The sequence below is a fragment of the Capsicum annuum genome, chromosome 3 (genome assembly GCF_002878395.1).
Source record: "Capsicum annuum cultivar UCD-10X-F1 chromosome 3, UCD10Xv1.1, whole genome shotgun sequence".
Classification (NCBI taxonomy): Eukaryota; Viridiplantae; Streptophyta; class Magnoliopsida; order Solanales; family Solanaceae; genus Capsicum; species Capsicum annuum.
Genome location: NC_061113.1, coordinates 249,699,318 through 249,719,490, shown reverse-complemented (window position 1 = coordinate 249,719,490; position 20,173 = coordinate 249,699,318). Strand labels below are relative to the sequence as shown.

The following is a 20,173-nucleotide window of genomic DNA, read 5'->3' as shown; positions in this document are numbered from 1 at the left end:
ATAGGACCCCTGCAAAGTTCAATATGTTCAACGGAAATTTGGTTAAAGTTCACATATTTTCGTGGGTATTGTCCCTATTTAAAAACTATGTAAAAAGTATTGTAAGCCATAGTTATTAACAATTTAAAGTATTTAAAAGATATATGAAAATTTACTTGTTCGGTCTTGAAATTCGAAAAGTGATACAAAAATTGGGAGGAAGGGAGTATTAGATTTTACAAGAATTGTTTTGGAAAAAAAAAGTAAAAACGATGTACGTACTTTTAATTGTATCCAAAAGTGGCAAAAGTAACGAGAACTGAGTTGTGCTATTCTTATTTTGGAGCAATCAATTGAAGGAGAATCATATGATTAAAGTCTTGTTATTTTACGTATTTTATAATTGCTTATGGTTTCTAAAGTAATTTGATTTTTGTTTCTATAATGTTGACAATTTTAATGATGATGATCAAGAAAAAATTGTACAAAAACACATCAATAATATGGTTTCCACTCGCCCCCAAGGGGTGGTTGCGTTGGTTTGAGGGGGTCTTCTCATAGCGGAGATCGCGGGTTCGATCCACCCCCTAATGCCTTCTCAATCGAATTCGTTGCACGGGGTTTATCTAGTACGGTTTACATCTCCTGTGTGGTTTACGAGTTATTGCACAGTGAGGGGTTTACCTTGTGGTAGAGGGTGTAGCAGCTGCGGATTTTCCCGGAGTTTCAAAAAAAAAAAAAAAATGGTTTCCACTAAACTAGCAATGACTTTCCAATGACCTATCTTATGGGACAAGGCTCAAACAATATTCGAGGAGGCTGGCTAAGTGCTATTACTTTGGGTTTTTTTTCTATGCTGTTGAATCGTAAGAAATCACATAATTAAATATTCTTATTAACACTAGCTAGTGGGCGCATTCTTAGCATGTGAAAAGAGCGAGAAAAGATTGTACCAATATTCTTTCTTCCACACATGTTGAAGCAAAATTGTCGTCATAAATTTAGAGGGCGACATATTATCACATAATAAGTTAGAATAAACAGATCAACTGTTGACCGTTGGAGTGAAAGTGGTTATCCACTTTTCCCTCCCAACTTCTTAATTTACTTCCTCTGCTCTTGCCTCATAACTATGAATGATATTAAGCTGAACTCTATCCATTTCTATTACAAATCAACCACCTTTAACAAGAAAATTGGGGAGACATACAGAATTTATAAGGGAGAACACAATTTTGTACGTATGATTATCAAAAATGGGATTCACAAAGCATAATATGTTTTTGTTCTTTGTTTTGGTTGTTCTAGTTGTTAGCATTGAGGCACATATTAGGGAGTTTGATGAGGTGTGGAGGCAGCGAGCCCAACAAGCAAAGGTGGCCGCTCGACAAGCCTATAATCCTAATCCTAAGATTGTAACTAACCATCTTAACAGCCAAGTTCACAGGTAAGTTCCCTCTCATTAATGCCTTTTAATTTATTTATTTTTTCCAGTGGTATAGTATTTTAAGAATTCATTCCACGTGAAAATTCATCTAGCTAAGGAAACCTTCGTTCGACAAATTTTTATACAATTATATTTGTGAATTCGGCGTAGAAGAAGTTTGCCTTGCATCCCTTTGTTGTGTATGGGGCTAAAGGCAGACCTCCAATCCAGAGTTCTGGTTATGACCAACCGAAAATGGTCATTTTGATGTCTTATAATTGTCATTTTAGCTTATTTTTGCTTCTGTATGCTTCATGCTTGATAGGCTACAAATGCTTTTAGGATGGACTTAGGTTCAATCTCTATTTTCGAATTATGGTATCATATTCAGGCCCTCCTGATTCTTGTTACATCCAATGTTGGACACCATATTATTATTTTGTCCATGCATTAGTTACCAAGCCTAGGCATGCGGGGCAACTCCACATTGGTAGGTGAGATATTAATTTGTCTCTTTATATAGTCTTGAACAATCATAACCTCCTGAGTTGGCTAGCTTTTTGGATTGAGTTAGACAAATTTCATTGCTTCATCATTTTGCCCGGTAAAAAATAAACAAACCTGATGTTGAACATATTATCAGTCCTATAGGAAGACTCCACAATTGTATATGATAAATTACGTACATTCTGAATTGATTTACTCCTAAGTTTCGAATCTGCTTCTGAATTTGAAGGGCTGTACAAGGCAGCAATAGCAGAAGAAGGGACCTGCACAAGTATACCGGTAAATGCATGGCTACTAATCCTATCGACCAGTGCTGGAGGTGTGACCCAAACTGGTCCCTGAACCGCATGAAACTAGCAGATTGTGTCCTTGGCTTTGGCCGCAAGACGACAGGAGGCAAAGGTGGAAAAATTTACGTAGTAAAAGACAATTCAGACAGCGATATGGTTAATCCTAAGCCTGGCACATTGCGCCACGCGGTCATCCAGCAGGAGCCACTTTGGATTATATTTGCTAAGAACATGGTAATTAGGCTTAACGAGGAACTTATCGTGACCAGCAACAAGACGATTGATGCTCGAGGCAGGCATGTGCACATTGCTCATGGGGGTGGCCTTATGTTACAGTTTGTACACAATGTGATTATTAGTAACCTTCACATTCATGATACTAAGGCTGGTGGTGGTGGCTTGATTAGAGACTCCGTTACTCATTATGGTTATAGATCGCAAAGTGATGGTGATGGCATTTCAATCTTTGGATCAACAAATATTTGGATCGATCACATTTCCATGTCCAATTGTCAGGATGGTCTCATTGATGCTGTTGAAGGTTCTACTGCCATTACCATTTCCAATTGCCATTTCACCAAACATAATGACGTAAATCATCTCCAAATTCCATCTCCTCCCTACTTGATTTTGTTTTTCTAATGAGAATAAAAAAGACAAAAGTTTGATTTTTTTCGCTTAACAATTCTGTAGGTCATGTTGTTTGGTGCTAGTGATAGCTCCTCAAAGGACGCTGTTATGCAAATAACACTTGCATTCAATCACTTTGGGAAGGGGTTGATTCAGAGGATGCCAAGAGTGAGATGGGGATTTGTTCACGTAGTCAACAATGATTACACACATTGGCAAATGTATGCCATTGGAGGAAGCATGCATCCCACCATCCTTAGCCAGGGAAATCGTTTCATCGCTCCTCCTAATAATAACGCCAAAGAGGTAAACACGAGAAACCATTAATTTATCTCACTAACCCTCCAAAACATTACATTGGAACGCGTCTAATAGAAGACTAACGTATGCCCAATTTCTTTTCCTTTGTGTAGGTGACCAAAAGGGATTATGCACCCGAGAGCGTGTGGAAGAATTGGGTGTGGAAGTCACAGGGAGATCTTATGATGAACGGGGCATTCTTCGTAGAATCTGGAAATCCAAATCATGCATTCTTGAAAGGTCCTGATATGATCAACTCCAAGCCAGGATCAGTCGTGGGAAGCTTGACGCGATTTTCAGGCCCTCTCAAATGCATTGAGGGAAAGCCCTGTTAGAGTATTTTCAGCCTCAACAATAAATAAGGTGTTTTCAATACAAATAGTGCCTATGAAGTGTATACAGTTAGTGATCCGCTCCCTTTCTTCTCTTACCAAGCTTGTACTTGGACTGGGGAGAATGTGTGTGAGTATCGTACTTTGGCCTATGTAATTCTTCAGCAAATTTTGTTTTTGGTATATTAATATAGTAGCGAAATATTAAATAAATATGTAGTTACTAGTTTTAGTTGCACTGATTGTTTGCCATGAATATGGACATCCAGGTACAGGGATATATATTTTTCCCTTCATTGAACAAATTAATCCTTGAAAAAGTAAACGTAGAACATCTCAGTTGATTAGAGACATTGTCTCCAACTCCTATACATATGAATGTAATTGTTTATTTATAGTAAAAACTCATTACTGCAATAAAATCTCTAATTAGTTTTCCTTTGTTAGTATTGCTGTGCAACTAATTTATAAATATGAAGCTCCATAGAATAGGCATCTAAACATCTACAATATGCATGTTGAAATAAAAAGTGAATTTAGAAAATTCCTTATTGCAAAGATTCACTAAAGAAACAAGTGGTGATCGATGAACGAAAACCCTGCACATTGCAAAATCTCTCTGATGCGACTCACAAATATATAATGAAAATAAAGAGACACAAAATTTGCTCCGAAATACCTCAAATTTACATTTGAGATTGTAAAGAACGTTGATAAGCCAAATAACTAGTACACTATAGTCATAACTCATAGCCAAGGTCACAAAGCAATAATAAGTCTTATGGAGTTCAACAAGGAAAAGGTTAAGCTTAAAACAAATTATGAAACATTCTCCTAATACATTAATATGAAATCAAAAGCAATACGGATCAATACAGGGTTGGAGTGACCAAAATTGGGGGACAAACACGACTGAGGCAAACACTGTTGTAGGTGAGGCTCAAAGCTGCCATTTGCTAAGTTATAAACACCCATATCCAAGCCACCCCCTTCTGCAAAGCAGAGATATGATTCTCAATAATCATCCGTGTAATAAATATGATTGGGTTTGACTCCAGGAAATTGAGAAGCTTGCACTGAGATGGATGCATTAGCACCCAAAAAAAGAACATTGTCCCCTAGTTCCTTTGTTTCCGTCAATTTTCCAGCAGCTAAATCGATCTCAAAAACTCCAAAACTTGTTGTCCATAAGTTTCACCGCGGGGATACAGTGGCGTTAGTAGTTGAATCCTATCACTATCTTCTCTGGTGGGATCCCTAAATTTTAAACCGTATCACCACTACAAATAATGATCCCATTGATTCTAGGATATAGCACTCGTCTCCCTTGTGATGGGCTGGAAACCTGGCTACTTTTGAGTGAGATCAAAACCGGTAATATCATAGAGTAACACGCAAAAAAATTTTCCTGTATAATACACAAGATCACGATGTATATGTATATAAAGAGGGTCTCTGATGTTAATCCTGGTCCATCTCAAATTTCCGGGCCTCCAAAGTTCGGGATTGGGAGTAAGGCCCTGGGTCTCGACTAGGGGTCGAAAGCTGGGACATGGTTGGGGTCGGAGTCAGGATTTTGGTGGGGGTAGTGAGGTTGAAAGAGAGTTTTTAAAACTCTTTTACTTAGTTTTGTAAAAAAAGGGTCATACATTTACCGAGAAAGCCAGAAAGTTCATAAATGGTTATAATTAATAGCATAGCGGCTGTAGCTAAGTTACATGCCAACTCTACTGGATTCAGAAAGCTACACTGTGCAGTATAGTAATCTTAATGTAGCCTAACTTATCATTTGCTAAATTATCCTGAAATTGGGAAGCAACACTCAAAAAACACAACTTTTAAGAGAAAAATAAAATTCACAGCCACCACAGAGGAATGATATCATTTGTTTTGAGATTGCAAGGAACGCTGAGAAGCCAAATAACACCTACACTATAGTCATAGCCGTGAAGTATAATCATCAAGGTCACAAGGCAACAATAAGTCTTAGAGCCAGTTCCTCTCACTCTGAGAAACATGATTATAATGATAAGCAGTTACACACCACATGGCACCTCAATTGAAAAATATAAGCATACACTAAAAAGTAATGATACAGAACCATTTATTAGATCAATTCCAAAACAAATATCAACTTCAAGCAGCACACATAGATAATGATAGACAATAGAGCATGACCATTAGAAGACTTGGGGGTTATACATCCTCATGGAGCTCAACAAGGAAAACGGGTTATGCATAAAACAAATTATGAAACATTCTCCTAATACATAATATAAAATCAAAAGCAATACGGATCAATACAGGGTTGGAGTGACCCAAATTGGGGGACAAACTTGACTGAGGGAAACACCCGTGTAGTGAGGCTCAAAACTTCCATTTGCTAAGTTATAAACACCCATATCCAAGCCGCCCCCTTCTTCATAGCCGAGATATGATTCCCAAAAATCATCCGTATAATAAATATGATTTGGCTTGAGTTTGGGAAATTGAGAAGCTTGGACTGAGATAGATGCATTAGCACCCAAAAAAAGAGCTCTGTCCCCTAGTTCCTTGGTTTCTGTCAATTTTCCAGCAGCTAAATCAACCTCAAAAACTCCAAAGCTTGTTGTCCCATAAATTCCATCGTTGTCGTCATCACTTGTGCCTATCTTCTCTGGTGGGCTCCCTACGTATTACACCGTACCGCACAACCACAAATAATGATCCCATTGATTCTAGAATATAGCACTCGTCTCCCTCGTGACATGCTGGTAACAAGGCTACTGTTTGAGAAGGATTAGAACCGGTAACATCATAGACTAACACGTTGCCACCCCAATCAACTGCATAAAATTTTCCATTATAATACACCAGATCACGATGTATATGTTCACAGGGAGCGTTTCTGTCGTTAATCCTGGTCCATCTCAAGTCTCCTGGCCTCCAAAAACTGACGAATTTCATATTCCCCTCAATGACAGTGAGAATGTAGTCCGATGACCGAGATGGACTTGCTGATAAAACTGCCTTGTGAATGATGGTCCATGGATGGCAAAGCTGGTGGTCGTCATAACCTTCGGTGGTATTTTGATGCGGCAGTTCGATCTGAACACAGGAAAAGGGACGTAACAGACTAATTTCCGACAGTGATAAGCCATCCCATAGATTCCATACATCTTTTTCCGCTGGTTTTCGGTATCCTCTTCTTTAAAATCATGCCGTTGTAGAGGCAGAAGAATTTTCGACAAGAATTGCCTTTATCCTCCGCTAACATCAGCCATGGAATTCTAGGGAGGTCGCTGTTAAAATTGTCCATGGTGGCGGCACATCGCCAAGATTTGCAGACGGACGCAAACTTTAGATAGTCTTCAATCAAATTTAAAGATAAGATCATAATGAAGCTCCGACCAATTCGACATGATTGTGCTTAATGCTTATCTTCGTCCAATAGGAATCGTCTATAGTCCCTTCTTTTCTTTTTGTTGAGAAATTCTCTCAAGCTAAGTTGCACAAAGGCCGTATATGTATATATTAGTTGAGAGACATCCCAATTATGGTCAGCTTCTGAGTTTTGAGGACACAAGTCCACTTCATATATAATAAGGAAGGCCTATCCTATTAATTGAGGGAGATTTTCAAAAATAGCCGTACTTAACACAAAACTCAACGCCTATAGTCACAGTTTGTAACATTACAATTCATCACCGCTTTATTCAATTCACAATTGTTATATTCAATTTTACTCACTCTATTTTTCCAAAACAATAAGCTAGTGTTTGGTCATTAATTCCCAAATATTTTTGGTAAGTTATTTTTGAGTAAAGATTTTGGTGAAATTTCACCATGTGTTTGTTTATAGTACTTGGAAAATATATTTTACGTTTCAAAGAAATAAAATTTGGCTCTAGTACTAATTTTATTTTTTTAGTATTTGGAAATTTAAAGTATTTGTCAAAAATATATGCCGAATACTAATTTTAATATTTCCTCCTACTTTCAGCTGATTTGGCGCCTAAATTGTCCCAAATTTTTGGCAAATACCAAACTCTGGTAGCAGAAAAAAATCAATCAGACAAAAAAAGAACGCACTGAATTTGAACAGAAGAAGAACAAAAATAGGGTGAAATTACGTTTATTTTAGATAATATTTATGCTACATACTTTGTGCGTAAACACAATGTAATCCATATTTGTATATAAACACATTTTATACATACACTACTATACATTTTTATATAAAGTTAATATACATTATATATATGATTTTTCCTCAGGAATAATATTGTATCTGTATTGTTTATCGGGCACATAAATATTTTCAAAAGCTATATTGTTTTGAAAATTTCCGAGACCAAGCAAGCAAGATGGTGGAGTCCCGCTTTGGCTGGAAATAGGCCGACCACTGACGACGATGTTTTTGTTAATCCATTTTCAATTTTTTCAGGGACGTGTGTTTTCCAAGTTAATTTTTTCAGAGGGAGTTGACCTATTAAAACATTTGAGGGTATTCATTTTTTTCAGTTAATCGGATTGTCAAACATTAAAAAATAAGATAAATATATACACATGAGAAGATTGTAGTTCAGGGTATAAGAATAATGAGAAGTTAACTAATTTTAATTATCATCGAAAATCTTGCAAGAATTGTGGGATTTATATATATAGAAAATACATACATATACATACATACATATATATATATATATATATTAAAAATGTAAAGACTCTTAGAAAAGTAATTTGAATTTTTTGTCCTTCATTAAAAATTTCTGCAATAGACAAAATTGTCTTTTTACTTATTTCCTTTAACTATTATAGTTATAATATTAACTAGACTCCTAATCTATATCTATAATTTATATGTAGAATCTATATATATATAATCTATAATATATTAAAATTGTGAATGCTCTTAGAAAAGTGATTTGAACTTTTTGTCCTTCATTAAAAATCTCTGCAATAGACAAAATTGTCTTTTAACTTATTTTCTTTAATTATTATATTATTATATTTATAATATTAACTAGACTCCTAAATTATATAGGAAGAGAAGTAATTAATGTTTCCATGTTGGTTGTCTTTTTCAATTTTGCAAAATTCCTTATTTTTGGTAAAATTAAGAGGTATGGTAATAATATAATACAAATCTATACCTGTTATAAAATAATAAAGAACAAGAAGAAGTAGAGAGAGTGATTCTTATTTCTTCTCTTGAGGGATGATTTACAATGAAGGAAGCCCTTCTATTTATAGGGGAAATTTGCCCCTAATTTCACACTAAAGGACAAATACATCAAATCCTGATAGACATCAAATAGATCTTGATAGACATTCATTATAATTGATATATATCATAACACTCTTCCTTGAATGTCTAACAATACGCATATAGGCTGCCTCATTAAAAACCTTACAAGGAAAACCCAGTGGGATAAAACCTCATAAGGGAAAAAGAGTATAGCGCGTATTAGCTCCCCCTAATAAGAACTTCCTTGAACCTTTGCATTCCGATCTTGTGCACCATATTCTTAAAAGTTGGAGTTGGAAGAGACTTGGTGAATAAGTCAACCACATTGTCACTTGAACGAATCTGTTGTTCGTCAATATCACCATTCTTTTAGAGCTCATATGTATAGAAGAGCTTTGGCAAAATATGCTTCGTTCTATCTCCTTTTATGAATCCTCTTTTAAGTTGTGCTATGTATGCTGCATTATCTTCATATAAAATTGTGGGTACTTTGTCACATTTCAAGCCACATTTTTCTCGAATGAGATGTATTATGGACCTCAACCACACACACACTCTCGGCTTGCTTCATGAATAGCTATAATCTCAGCGTGATTCGATGAAGTGACTACGATAGACTGCTTTGTTGATCTCCAAGATATGGCAGTACCCCCACATATGAATACATAGCCTGTTTGAGATCGAGCTTTATGTGGATCAGATAAGTACTCAGCATCAGCATAACCAACAAGATCAGAACTGCAATCTTTAGAATAAAATAAGCCCATATCGATAGTCCCCTTTAGATACCGTAATATGTGTTTGATCCCATTCCAATGTCTCCTAGTAGGAGCAGAACCATACCTTGCTAGCAAATTTACTGAAAAGGAAATATCAAGCCTTGTAGTATTTGCAAGATACATTAGTGCACTAAGATATGGTATTTTAGGATGAAGGAGTTCCTCATTCTTTTCTTGAGGTCGAAATGGATCCTTATTCACATCAAGTGATCGAACAACCATCGGAGTACTTAATGGATGTGTTCCATCTATCTAGAATTATTTCAACACCTTTTCTGTGTAGGCAGATTGATGGACAAAGATACTGTTTGTCAAATGCTTTCTATGCAAACCAAGGCATAACTTTGTCTTTCCGAGATCTTTCATCTCAAATTCTTTTTTAGGTAATCAATTGCCATTTGAAGCTCTATTGGCGTTCCAATAAGGTTTATGTCGTCGACATAAACATCAAGTATAACAAACTTCGACGTTGTTTTCTTTATGAAAACACATGGGCAAATTTCATCATTCGTATAACCTTCTTAAGATAAATATTCACTAAGACGGTTATACCGCATGCGTCCAGATTGCTTCAAACCATACAATGATCTTTGCAATCTAATGGAATACATTTCCCGAGGCTTTGAACTATATACTTTCGGCATTTTAAATCTTTCAGAAATTTTCAGGTATATCTTATTATCAAGTGATCCATATAGATAGGCTGTTACCACATCCATCAAATGCATTTCAAGTCTCTCCTGGACAGTGAAACTAATAAGATAACACAGTGTTATTGCATCCATAACTAGTGAATATGTCTCATCATAATCGACACCAGGCCGTTGTGAAAATTCTTGTGCAACAAGGCATGCTTTATACCTTTGTATTTCATTTTTCTCAATTTTTTTTTCGCATAAAGACCCATTTATAGCCAACAGGCTTAACACCATTAGGTGTTTGAGTTATAGGTCCAGAAACTTCACGTTTGGAAAGTGAATTCAATTCAGATTGAATTGCTTCTTGCTATTTTGGCCAGTCATTTCTTTGTTGACATTCTGTGACAGATTGAGGTTCAAGATCCTTACTATCTTGCATGATTTTTGTTGCAACATTATATGCAAAGACATAATCCACTACTATTTCAGATCGATTCAAATCAGTTTCAACATCACTTGAATTTATGGATAGTTCCTTATTTTCTTGAGTCTCAAGCTTATTGATTCCTTCAGGAATATCAATATTTCTTAAATCTTGAGCTTCCATATGAGGATCTTTCGTGGTGTCATCTTGATCATTTTTCTTTTTCTAGGATTTCGATCCTTAGAACCTAATGGTCTGTCACGCTTCAAGCGTGCTTTAGATTCATTAGTTATGACACTAGTGGATGGTTCTTTAGAGACATCAATTCGAATTGGGACATTCTCTGCAGGAATATGTGATTTGGTAATCCTTTTTAAATCAGTAAATACATCCGGCATTTGATTTGCAATTTTCTGCAGATGAATAATCTTTTGTACTTCTTGCTCATAAATAGAAGCACGTGGATCAAGATGAGATAGTGATGGATTTTTCCACAAAATTTCTTTTTTGATGTCACTATCTTCTCCCCCTAATTTTGGGAAAAATATCTCATCAAACCGACAATCTACAAATCGAGTAGTGAACATATCTCCCGTTAATGGTTCAAGATAGCGAATAATGGAGGGTAATTCAAACCCAACGTAAATTCATAATCTTCTTTGGGGGCCCATCTTGGTGCGATTTGGTGGTGCTATAGGCACATATACACTACACTCAAAAATTCTCAAATGAGATATATTAGGCTCTTGGCCCAAAATCAATTACAACGGAGAAAATTTATGATAATTTATCGGTCTAAGACGAACAAGTGTTCAGCATGCAAAATTACATGACCCCAAACAGAAGTGAGCAATTTTGTTTTCATAAGCAATGATCTTGCTATCAACTGCAAACATTTAATTAATGACTCAACATGGTCATTTTGAGTGTGAACATGGGGTACATGATGTTCCACTCTTATCCCAATCGATAAGCAATAGTCATTAAATGGTTGAGATGAAAATTTTGCACCATTATCAAGGCGAATAGACTTAATTTGGTTATCGAGAAATTGTGCCCGTAATCGTATTATTTGTGCCAACAATTTTGCAAATGCTAAGTTGCAAGATGACAAAAGGCACATATGAGACCATCTAGAAGAAGCATCTATTAGGACCATGAAGTATCTAAATGACCCACTAGGTGGGTAAATGGGTCCACAAATATCCCCATGTATGCGTTCCAAGAACGCGGGGGACTCAATCGCAACTTTTGTTGGCGATGACATCACAATCAGCTTGCCTTGATAACAAGCATTGTATGAAAATTCACCAGTCGAAAGAACCTTCAAGTTCTTTAATGGATGCCCATTTTGAATTTTCTATGATTCGTCTCATTATTATTGATCCTGGATGTCCTAGACGATCATGCCAAAGTACGAAAGTATTGGAATCAGTAAACTTCCGATTTACTATAGAATGTGTCTCAATTGCATAAATCTTTGTCCAATACAAGCCAGAAGATAAAGCAGAAAACTTTTCAATAACATATGTTTGCCCAAAGACATTCTTGGTGATACCAAGATATTCAAGATTCATCTCATCAATTGTCTTAATATGATAATCATTTTCACAGATATCTTTAAAACTCATCAAGTTTCTCCGAGACTTAGGAGAAAACATGACATTATTTATGATGAGTTTAGTTCCCTTGAGCAAGATTATAATGGCTTTTCCAAAGCCTTCAATCAAATTAGCACTACCAGAAATTGTAGTAACATTAATCTTGCCCATGTTTAGATGAGAGAAATATTTTTCGTTTTTGAATATCGTATGTGTAGTGCCAGAATCAATCAAATATATATCTTCACAATTTGACAGCTTACTCTGAAAATTATCCATATCTTCAAATAAAATGAAATACACCAAATAAGATATATATTAATTTTTTTTTAGAGAGAATAATTCTTATTTCTTTTCTTGAGGGATGATTTACAATGAAGGAAATCCTTCTATTTATAGGGGGAATTTTCCCTAGTTTCACACTAAAAGATAAATACATCAAATCTTGATAGACATCAAATAGATCTTGATAGATCTTGATAGACGTTCACTATAATTGATATATATCATAACAATATCTATAATTTATATATATAATCTATAATCTATATCTATATCTATATCTATAATCTATATCTATCTATATAATATATTAAAAGTGTGAATGGCCTTAGAAATATTGTTTGAACTTTTGCCCTTCATTAAAATATTTCATTTAAGACAAAATTATCTTTTCACCCTTTTCCTATTATTTTAATAATAATAATAAATATTAATTTACAAAAAAAAAAAAAAAAACCTTTCCTCACAAAAATATAATTCCTAAACCAATTCTTCCCCAATCTGAAACCAAAAAATAGTAATAAAAAGAAATAGTAATAAAAAAGGAAAACCCAACGTAAAATCTCCTTTCCCGGCCTGAAACCAAAAAAATAATGATTAAAAAAAAAACTCTCCTAATGTGAAACCAAAAAAGTAATAATAATAAAAAATTGTAATTAAAAAAACCCCAAAAAATAATATTATAATAAAAAACGGAAAAGGGCCTAAAATGTCCTTCAACTATGTAAAATGGTGCAAAAATGTCCTTCGTCTACCTAGTGGGCCTAAAATGTCCTTTTCGTCTACCTATTGGACTTAAAATGTCCTTCTCACTTATCTATTGTGCCTAAAATGCCCTTCTCATTTACTTTTTGAGCCTATTTTGCACTTTTATTTAGGCAAATTATATGAAAAGGTCATCCATAAAACTTAATTACATAAATAATAGTACTTTTTCGTTATTACAAAAATATTTTTTTTTTCATACATAGCCATCTTAAAAAATAAAAAAAGATAATTATAATTCTTAATTGAGAAAATGGCCAAACGTCCCCCCAACCTTTACCCCAAATCCCAACTACACACTTATACTTTGCAGGGGTCACTATTTTTAAATGAAATTATTACACCCCTAAAAAGTCACAACCACATCTTCACTGCAAGGTGAAACCACGCGTTTGACCAGTCAAATTTTTCCTTTTTACAAAAAATTTTTAGTTATTATTTCCCCTTATCTTCCACCATTTTCAATTTTACAAACCCAAATTAAAATATCATCATTCTAACCAAATAAAGTATCAATATTCTTAAATCATCATCTAATTTATATCATTGAATGAAATTAGACAAACAAAGATAATTGAATTCCCAACAATCTCTCACATATAATTGAATTTTATTTTTTATTTCTTAATTCCACCCTAAATTTGATAAAAGGGGGTGAGAGAAGGGTGGCGGTGGCGATGTAGGTAATGGAGGTGGGAGTTGCGGTGGCAGCTAATGGGGGTGGCGGTGGCGATGACAGCTAATGGGGGTTGTTTTTTCTGGTTTTGTCGCAATTGTGGTTAAATCACCCATTTTGGGATTCTGCTTTTGGTCAATGAAAATGTTTAATTCTGCATTGCTAGATGGAAATTCATCTTTGTTAACATTTTCACCACTTGGAAATATTTGAATAACACCCAAATTCACAAGGGAAATAAATTCTTGAACACTACACCATTGTTCATCCGAAATTGACTTAGAGATCACTATTTTATTGGGTTAGGTGCGCAACATCAATGCGCTCTTCTTGAGTACCATTCAGTCGCCGAAAAAGTTCCACCGGCGACTGCGAAGTCATTCTGGTGGAAAATAATAGAGAAAGTTTTAGAGAGAATTGAGATAAAATTCATAATTTGAACTAAAAGATTGGCTTAGATTGAAGTGTGGTGAAAAATAACATGATATGGATAATACAATGTTGTCTTAAAGATTCTTAATTTTTTTGATGTTAAATTCTTAATTCTTGAAATTTCGATAAAATTTTGAAAAAATTGGACAATGAAAAAAAAGAAAAAATTGAAGATTTATATGGGGAAAAATGAAGGAATGTGAAGTAGTGGGAATGGTGGAAATGTTGATGACGTTGGCGGCATTGGTGAAATGGTGGTGGAGAGATTTTGGCCATGATAGCCATTGAAGAGTTGTTGAAGCTTTTTATTTTATGAGGAGAGTATTTTGGGATGGTAATATGTGATGAAGAGAGAGTTCTTGGATGCCATTATTTGAAAGAAGAAGAAGAAGAAGAAGAAAGAAAGAAAGAAAAAAAAAATAATTAAAAATGAATAAAAAATAAAGAAATATTAAAAATAAATTTTTAATAAATAATTTTCGTTCTCATCTCTTTGAAGATAGTGAAACACACTCTCTTGTCATGTCAGCGTTCAGGGGGTAATAATTCCACTTTAAAATAGTTCAGAGGGGTTATAGGACCCCCGCAAAGTATAGGTGTGTAGTTGAGATTTGGGGTAAAGGTTGGGGGGTTTTTGACCATTTTCTCTTCTTTATTTAATACAATAACTAATTATCAAATCACCTTAATTTAAGAGATATATTTTCAATCTTCAAATTAAAAGTGGAAAAGATAATCCCTGCTTTCAAAGATTTTTCTCTCTTATATTCACAATTTAAATATTTTTAAAATAAACTAAGTATTCCATTATTTGCTCATGTATGTTTCATTTTATATTCATGTATGTTAATCATCTAGTATTATTTCATTATTGTGTATTTTTAATTCTAATGTAATGGGTGAACCATAATTTTTTATGAATAAATATTTATGGAATAAAAATTATTATGTTGGAAGTACAGATATATCATATATTTTTGTTGTATAAATATAATTAATATCAAAGTCAGATTATTATTATATTTTTGATATAATTTTTGCACCATTTGATATAATATCAAATGATGTCTGATATTATATCAAATGGTGCAAATGGCAAAAATCATATAAAAAATATCATGAATATTTATCTCATAAATTATATATAAAATATAATAATAATCTGACTTTTACATTAATTATTTTTATACAACAAAAATATGTGATATATCTGTACTTCCAACAAAATAATTTTTATTTCATAAATATTTATCTATAAAAAATTATGATTACACCATTACATTAGAATTAAAAATACACAATAATAAAATAATAATAGATAATTAACATACATGAAAATAAAATAAAACACGCACGAGTAAATAATGGAATGCTTAGTTTATTTAAAAATATACGAATTTTGAATATAAGAGAAAAAAATATTTGAAAGCAAGGATTATCTTTTCTACTTTTAATTTGAAGATTGAAAATATATCTCTTAAATTAAGGTGAATTGATAATTAGTTATTGCATTAAATTAAGAATTATAATTATCTTTTTTTATTTCTTAAAATGGCTATCTATGAAGATTTTTTTTTAATATCGAAAAAATACTATTATTTAATTAAGTTTTATGGATGGTCTTTTCATATAATTTGCCTAAGTAAAAAGGCAAAATAGGCCGGTAGATGGGAAGAACATTTTAGACTTAATAGATAGGTAAGAAGGGCATTTTAGGCCCAATAGTTAGATGGAGAAAATTTTTGCACCATTTTACATAATTGAAGGGCATTTTAGGCCCTTTCCCGATAAAAAAATTATAATTAAAAAAAACGCACTCCTACGTGAAACCAAAAATATAATATAATATAATAATGTAAAAAGACCTTCTCCTTAAAAGATTCTACAATAGTTAAAATCGTCTTTTAATTTTTTTCTTTAATTATTATTTTGTTGAATTATATATTAAGGTCTCCTAAAGTATATGGAAACTGATAATAAAATAAATATATGAAAAGAAATTAAGAATCCTAAAATATATGAAATATGAATTCTAAAACGCATGGGGGAAATTAAGAATCCTAAAATATATGGGGAGAAATTAAAAGTCCTACAATATGAAAAATATATTTCTTGAAAAAACAAAAACTACTATAAATATTGCTATTATGATGTACCGTAAATTACCTGATAACTTAGTAAGTTAATATTACTTTTTTTTAATTGAAAAACTATGATTATTTTTGAAAAATAAAAATAAAAGTTGTCTACTATATTAAAAAAATTGTCATACAATTATAGGCATAGTAGTACATATATAAACACTAATATAAATTTTATAGGAGTCCAATGCCAAAATTTTTATTTGCGAATTTTTTTGTTATGTGTTCGATTTCGAGTTTGAATTTATACTTTATATGATCACACTTTTTTTTTTTGCTTACATGAAGTTTGTTCGATGAATTTTATTTTTTTTTGTATCATTTCTATACTTTGGACTTTCTTTCATAAGGATCAATCTTTCTTTTTTGTATGTTTAATTTGTGTGCTAGGTTCAATTAAATTTCTATGAAAAAAGTGATGTGTATAACTCTTCAATAGGTTAGTAATCTTCAATTTTATTTTGAATGTAGTATATCCATGAGACCATGATCATAAAGAGCATGGAAATAGAAGAGCATGGAAATAAACACCAAGTTGTTGAAATTATTGACATTCAAGGTATTTCTATTTACACTAAATTTTCTCAATTAGCAATTGTCTATCAATAATACATGATAATTTATTATTGCTAACTTCAAAAACATATTAAGACTTTAGAAAACATAACTTAAATCAGAAACGAATTTATCTTTATAATCATAAATACTATCAAGAGTTAATTAATGATAAAATTTTATAGCTAAACATGCTCTTTTTTCTACTTGCGATAGTTTTGAAGAATAATCTAAACTTAATTAAACAGAGACAACTAATATAAATATTATTAATTAATTAAATAAGGAATATTAATTTTAAATAGATTATAATACTAAATAAAATTAAAAAATAGACACTTAGGTTAAAAAAAAAACATACTACATTTTTATTTTCTTCCTTTTAGAAATATGACTCAAGTACAATCTTTTTTTCACAAATTACAAAATTTTGATTTGTTGAAATCTAAATTAAGGTAATGGTAGAGTATATCGTGTTTCTTTTCTTATTTTACTTTTCATTCTTTGTTGTGTTAATAGTATTTATACTAATAGTATTGTTGTAAATCTATAGTTAAATAATAATATAAATCACTTCATTACTTTGGATACAAAAAAAAAAAAAAAACTTAATTTCATCAAACATGTGACACAAGCAGATGCCATTTACGATGACTTGTTTTGGTGTGGAGAACAATAATTAATAAAGTCACGACAAATAAGATATTAGCAAAGTTTGGAACAACAATCAAAGTGGAATTACTATCTGCTTAAGTGACATGTAATCTGCAGGTTAAAAAATATTGAATTTATTATTATATTCATTTTTATTATTTAAATCAATATCATATTTAATATAACATTTGAACTCATTAGAGTATATATACATACATACATATATATATATATGTGTGTGTGTGTATATATATATATACACATATATATACACACACACACATATATATTTATATATATATATGGGGTCGAATCTCTTTGACACTCACGATCCTAAATTTTGGGTCCGTCATTGGCACATAAGTAGTGTTCCCTAGATACAAAGCAAGAAAGAAATCAGTCCTCACCTCGGGTAAGTAGGGATGTCTCAAGGGTAGGGCTAATACAATGTTTGCTTTAGGCTGCAAATTTTGAGGTCTCAAAAACTTTAATAGTAAATTTTATGATTTCAACTTCACTTGGAATAATAATAAAGATTGTGAAATATGTCTTAAGAAAAATAATATTAATAAAGAAAGAAAAAATCTATCTACTTTTTACTAGAAATATTTTAAAACTTTGAATTAAACAACTCAAACTATATATTCATAAATCAGGTTAACAACAACATCCAAGTTAATATATTGCAAATAAATGTCCAACATTTTATTCACTAGAATTGATACTTACTTTTATTAATAATCGTATGAATATATGGAGTTAAATGACATGTGTCTTTTAAAATACTACATTAAAAACAAGTAATATGCAAGAACAAAAAAGAACTTTAAATTATTACAGTATTATTTTAATGTATGGAAATAAATTTAAGGTCTATCATTTTAATTTGACTTTAGACCATTAATTTATTGTGATGACCCTATTTATTGTGATGACCCTATGACCGAGCGCAAAATTAAAACAAAAATCGATGTGCTTCTGGGTGGCTTTAGACTGTTAAACACAATTATTGTTGCACTTCTGAATGAATTTGACACTGTTAAACCCGGGTCTGATTTACAGGATGTGATGCCCTATGGGCGAGCAAAAAAGTAAAACAAAAATGATGTTGTGCTTCTGAATGGATCTGGGACTATTAAACACGGTCATTGATGTACTTCTGAAAAGATAAAGGGCGGGGCGGGAGGTGATTCAAGTGGTGGTGGTGTATGTGTATCCGCGTAATTGTTTTGTTAGTTAAAACTCATTCGTGTTTTAAAATCTCTGATTAGTCTTCCTTTGTTAGTTTGCTGTGTAACTAATTTATAAATATGAAGCTTTACAGATATAGAAACAAGTGATGATCAATGAACGAAAGGAACGAACAAAAAACCTGCACGAAAAACCTACACGTTGCAAAATTGCCAAAGACTTAGTGAAAATAAAGAAAAGCAAAATTTGTTCCGAAATAACTCAAATTTACATTTGAGATTGTAAGGAACGCTGATAAGCCAAATAACACGTACACTATAGTCATAACTCATAGCCAAGGTCACAAAACATAGTCATAACTCATAGCCAAGGTTACAAGACAACAATAAGTCTTATGGCGTTCAACAAGGAAAAGGTTAAAGCTTAAAACAAATTGTGAAACACTCTCCTAATACATAATATAAAATCAAAAGCAATACGAATCAACAGAGTTGGAGTGATCCAAATTGGGGGGACAAACTTGACTGCGGGAAACACCTATGTAGTGAGGCTCAAAACTTCCATTTGCTAAGTTATAAACACCCATATCTAAGCTGCCCCCTTCTTCATAGCCGAGATATGATTCCCAAAAATCATCCGTCTAATAAATATGATTTGGCTTGAGACTGGGAAATTGAGAAGCTTGGATTGAGATAGATGCATTAGCACCCAAAAAAAGAGCTCTGTCCCCTAGTTCCTCAGTTTCTGTCAATTTTCCAGCAGCTAAATCAACCACAAAAACTCCAAACCTTGTTGTCCCATAAATTTCATCGTTGTCGTCATCAATTGGTGTTAGAGTAAACTTGTACCTATCTTCTCTGGTGGTGGGCTCCCTAAGTTTTACACCGTATCGCACAATTACTAATAATGATCCCATTGATTCTAGTATATAGCACTCGTCTTCCTTGTGATGTGCGGGTAACAACGCTACTATTTGAGAAGGATCAGAACTAGTAACATCATAGACTAACACGTTGCCTGATCACACAGAGTATTTGTAAATACAAGAAGAGAGTTTATTGCAGAAAAATTCATATCAAAATCTGTGAATGAAAGCAGGTTTATATAGCCTGTGAGATCCTCTTCCCAAAGAATGTGTCCTTCTCGAAACAGATATACCACTTTGTCCAAAAAAAATAGATCTCATCGATCATTTTTCCAAATCCAAAGCTGAAGCGGAGCGAACAACGACGGCGAAAGATATTTCTTATTTCTTGTCTCATTTAGCATGTGGAGTAAGTGCTTTCAATTAAAAACACTCCATAGTTTCCTTCTCCAACCAATGTGAGAGAATTAGCGAAC

At 32.9% G+C, this 20,173-nt stretch overlaps 1 protein-coding gene and 1 pseudogene across 1 annotated transcript; one reads left to right on the top strand and one right to left on the bottom strand.

Annotated features, from left to right (window-relative positions):
- Nucleotides 1-1,070: 1,070 nt before the first annotated feature.
- LOC107862503 (probable pectate lyase P59) lies at nucleotides 1,071-3,910 on the top strand. Its single transcript, XM_016708105.2, has 4 exons — nucleotides 1,071-1,426; nucleotides 2,142-2,793; nucleotides 2,896-3,138; nucleotides 3,246-3,910. The coding sequence occupies exons 1-4, from the start codon at nucleotides 1,236-1,238 to the stop codon at nucleotides 3,465-3,467; spliced, it is 1,308 nt and encodes a 435-aa protein (XP_016563591.1). The 5' UTR covers nucleotides 1,071-1,235; the 3' UTR covers nucleotides 3,468-3,910.
- A 1,608-nt stretch (nucleotides 3,911-5,518) lies between these two features.
- LOC107865964 lies at nucleotides 5,519-7,022 on the bottom strand (annotated as a pseudogene).
- Nucleotides 7,023-20,173: the final 13,151 nt, after the last annotated feature.

What these genes read in the sequence shown, in the direction of transcription:
- LOC107862503 (XM_016708105.2), top strand. Translation starts at nt 1,236, where the DNA reads ATGGGATTCACAAAGCATAATATGTTTTTGTTCTTTGTTTTGGTTGTT. An exon ending in CTTAACAGCCAAGTTCACAG is followed by an intron (nt 1,427 to 2,141) that starts GTAAGTTCCCTC and finishes CTGAATTTGAAG; the next exon opens with GGCTGTACAAGGCAGCAATA. An exon ending in ATTTCACCAAACATAATGAC is followed by an intron (nt 2,794 to 2,895) that starts GTAAATCATCTC and finishes ACAATTCTGTAG; the next exon opens with GTCATGTTGTTTGGTGCTAG.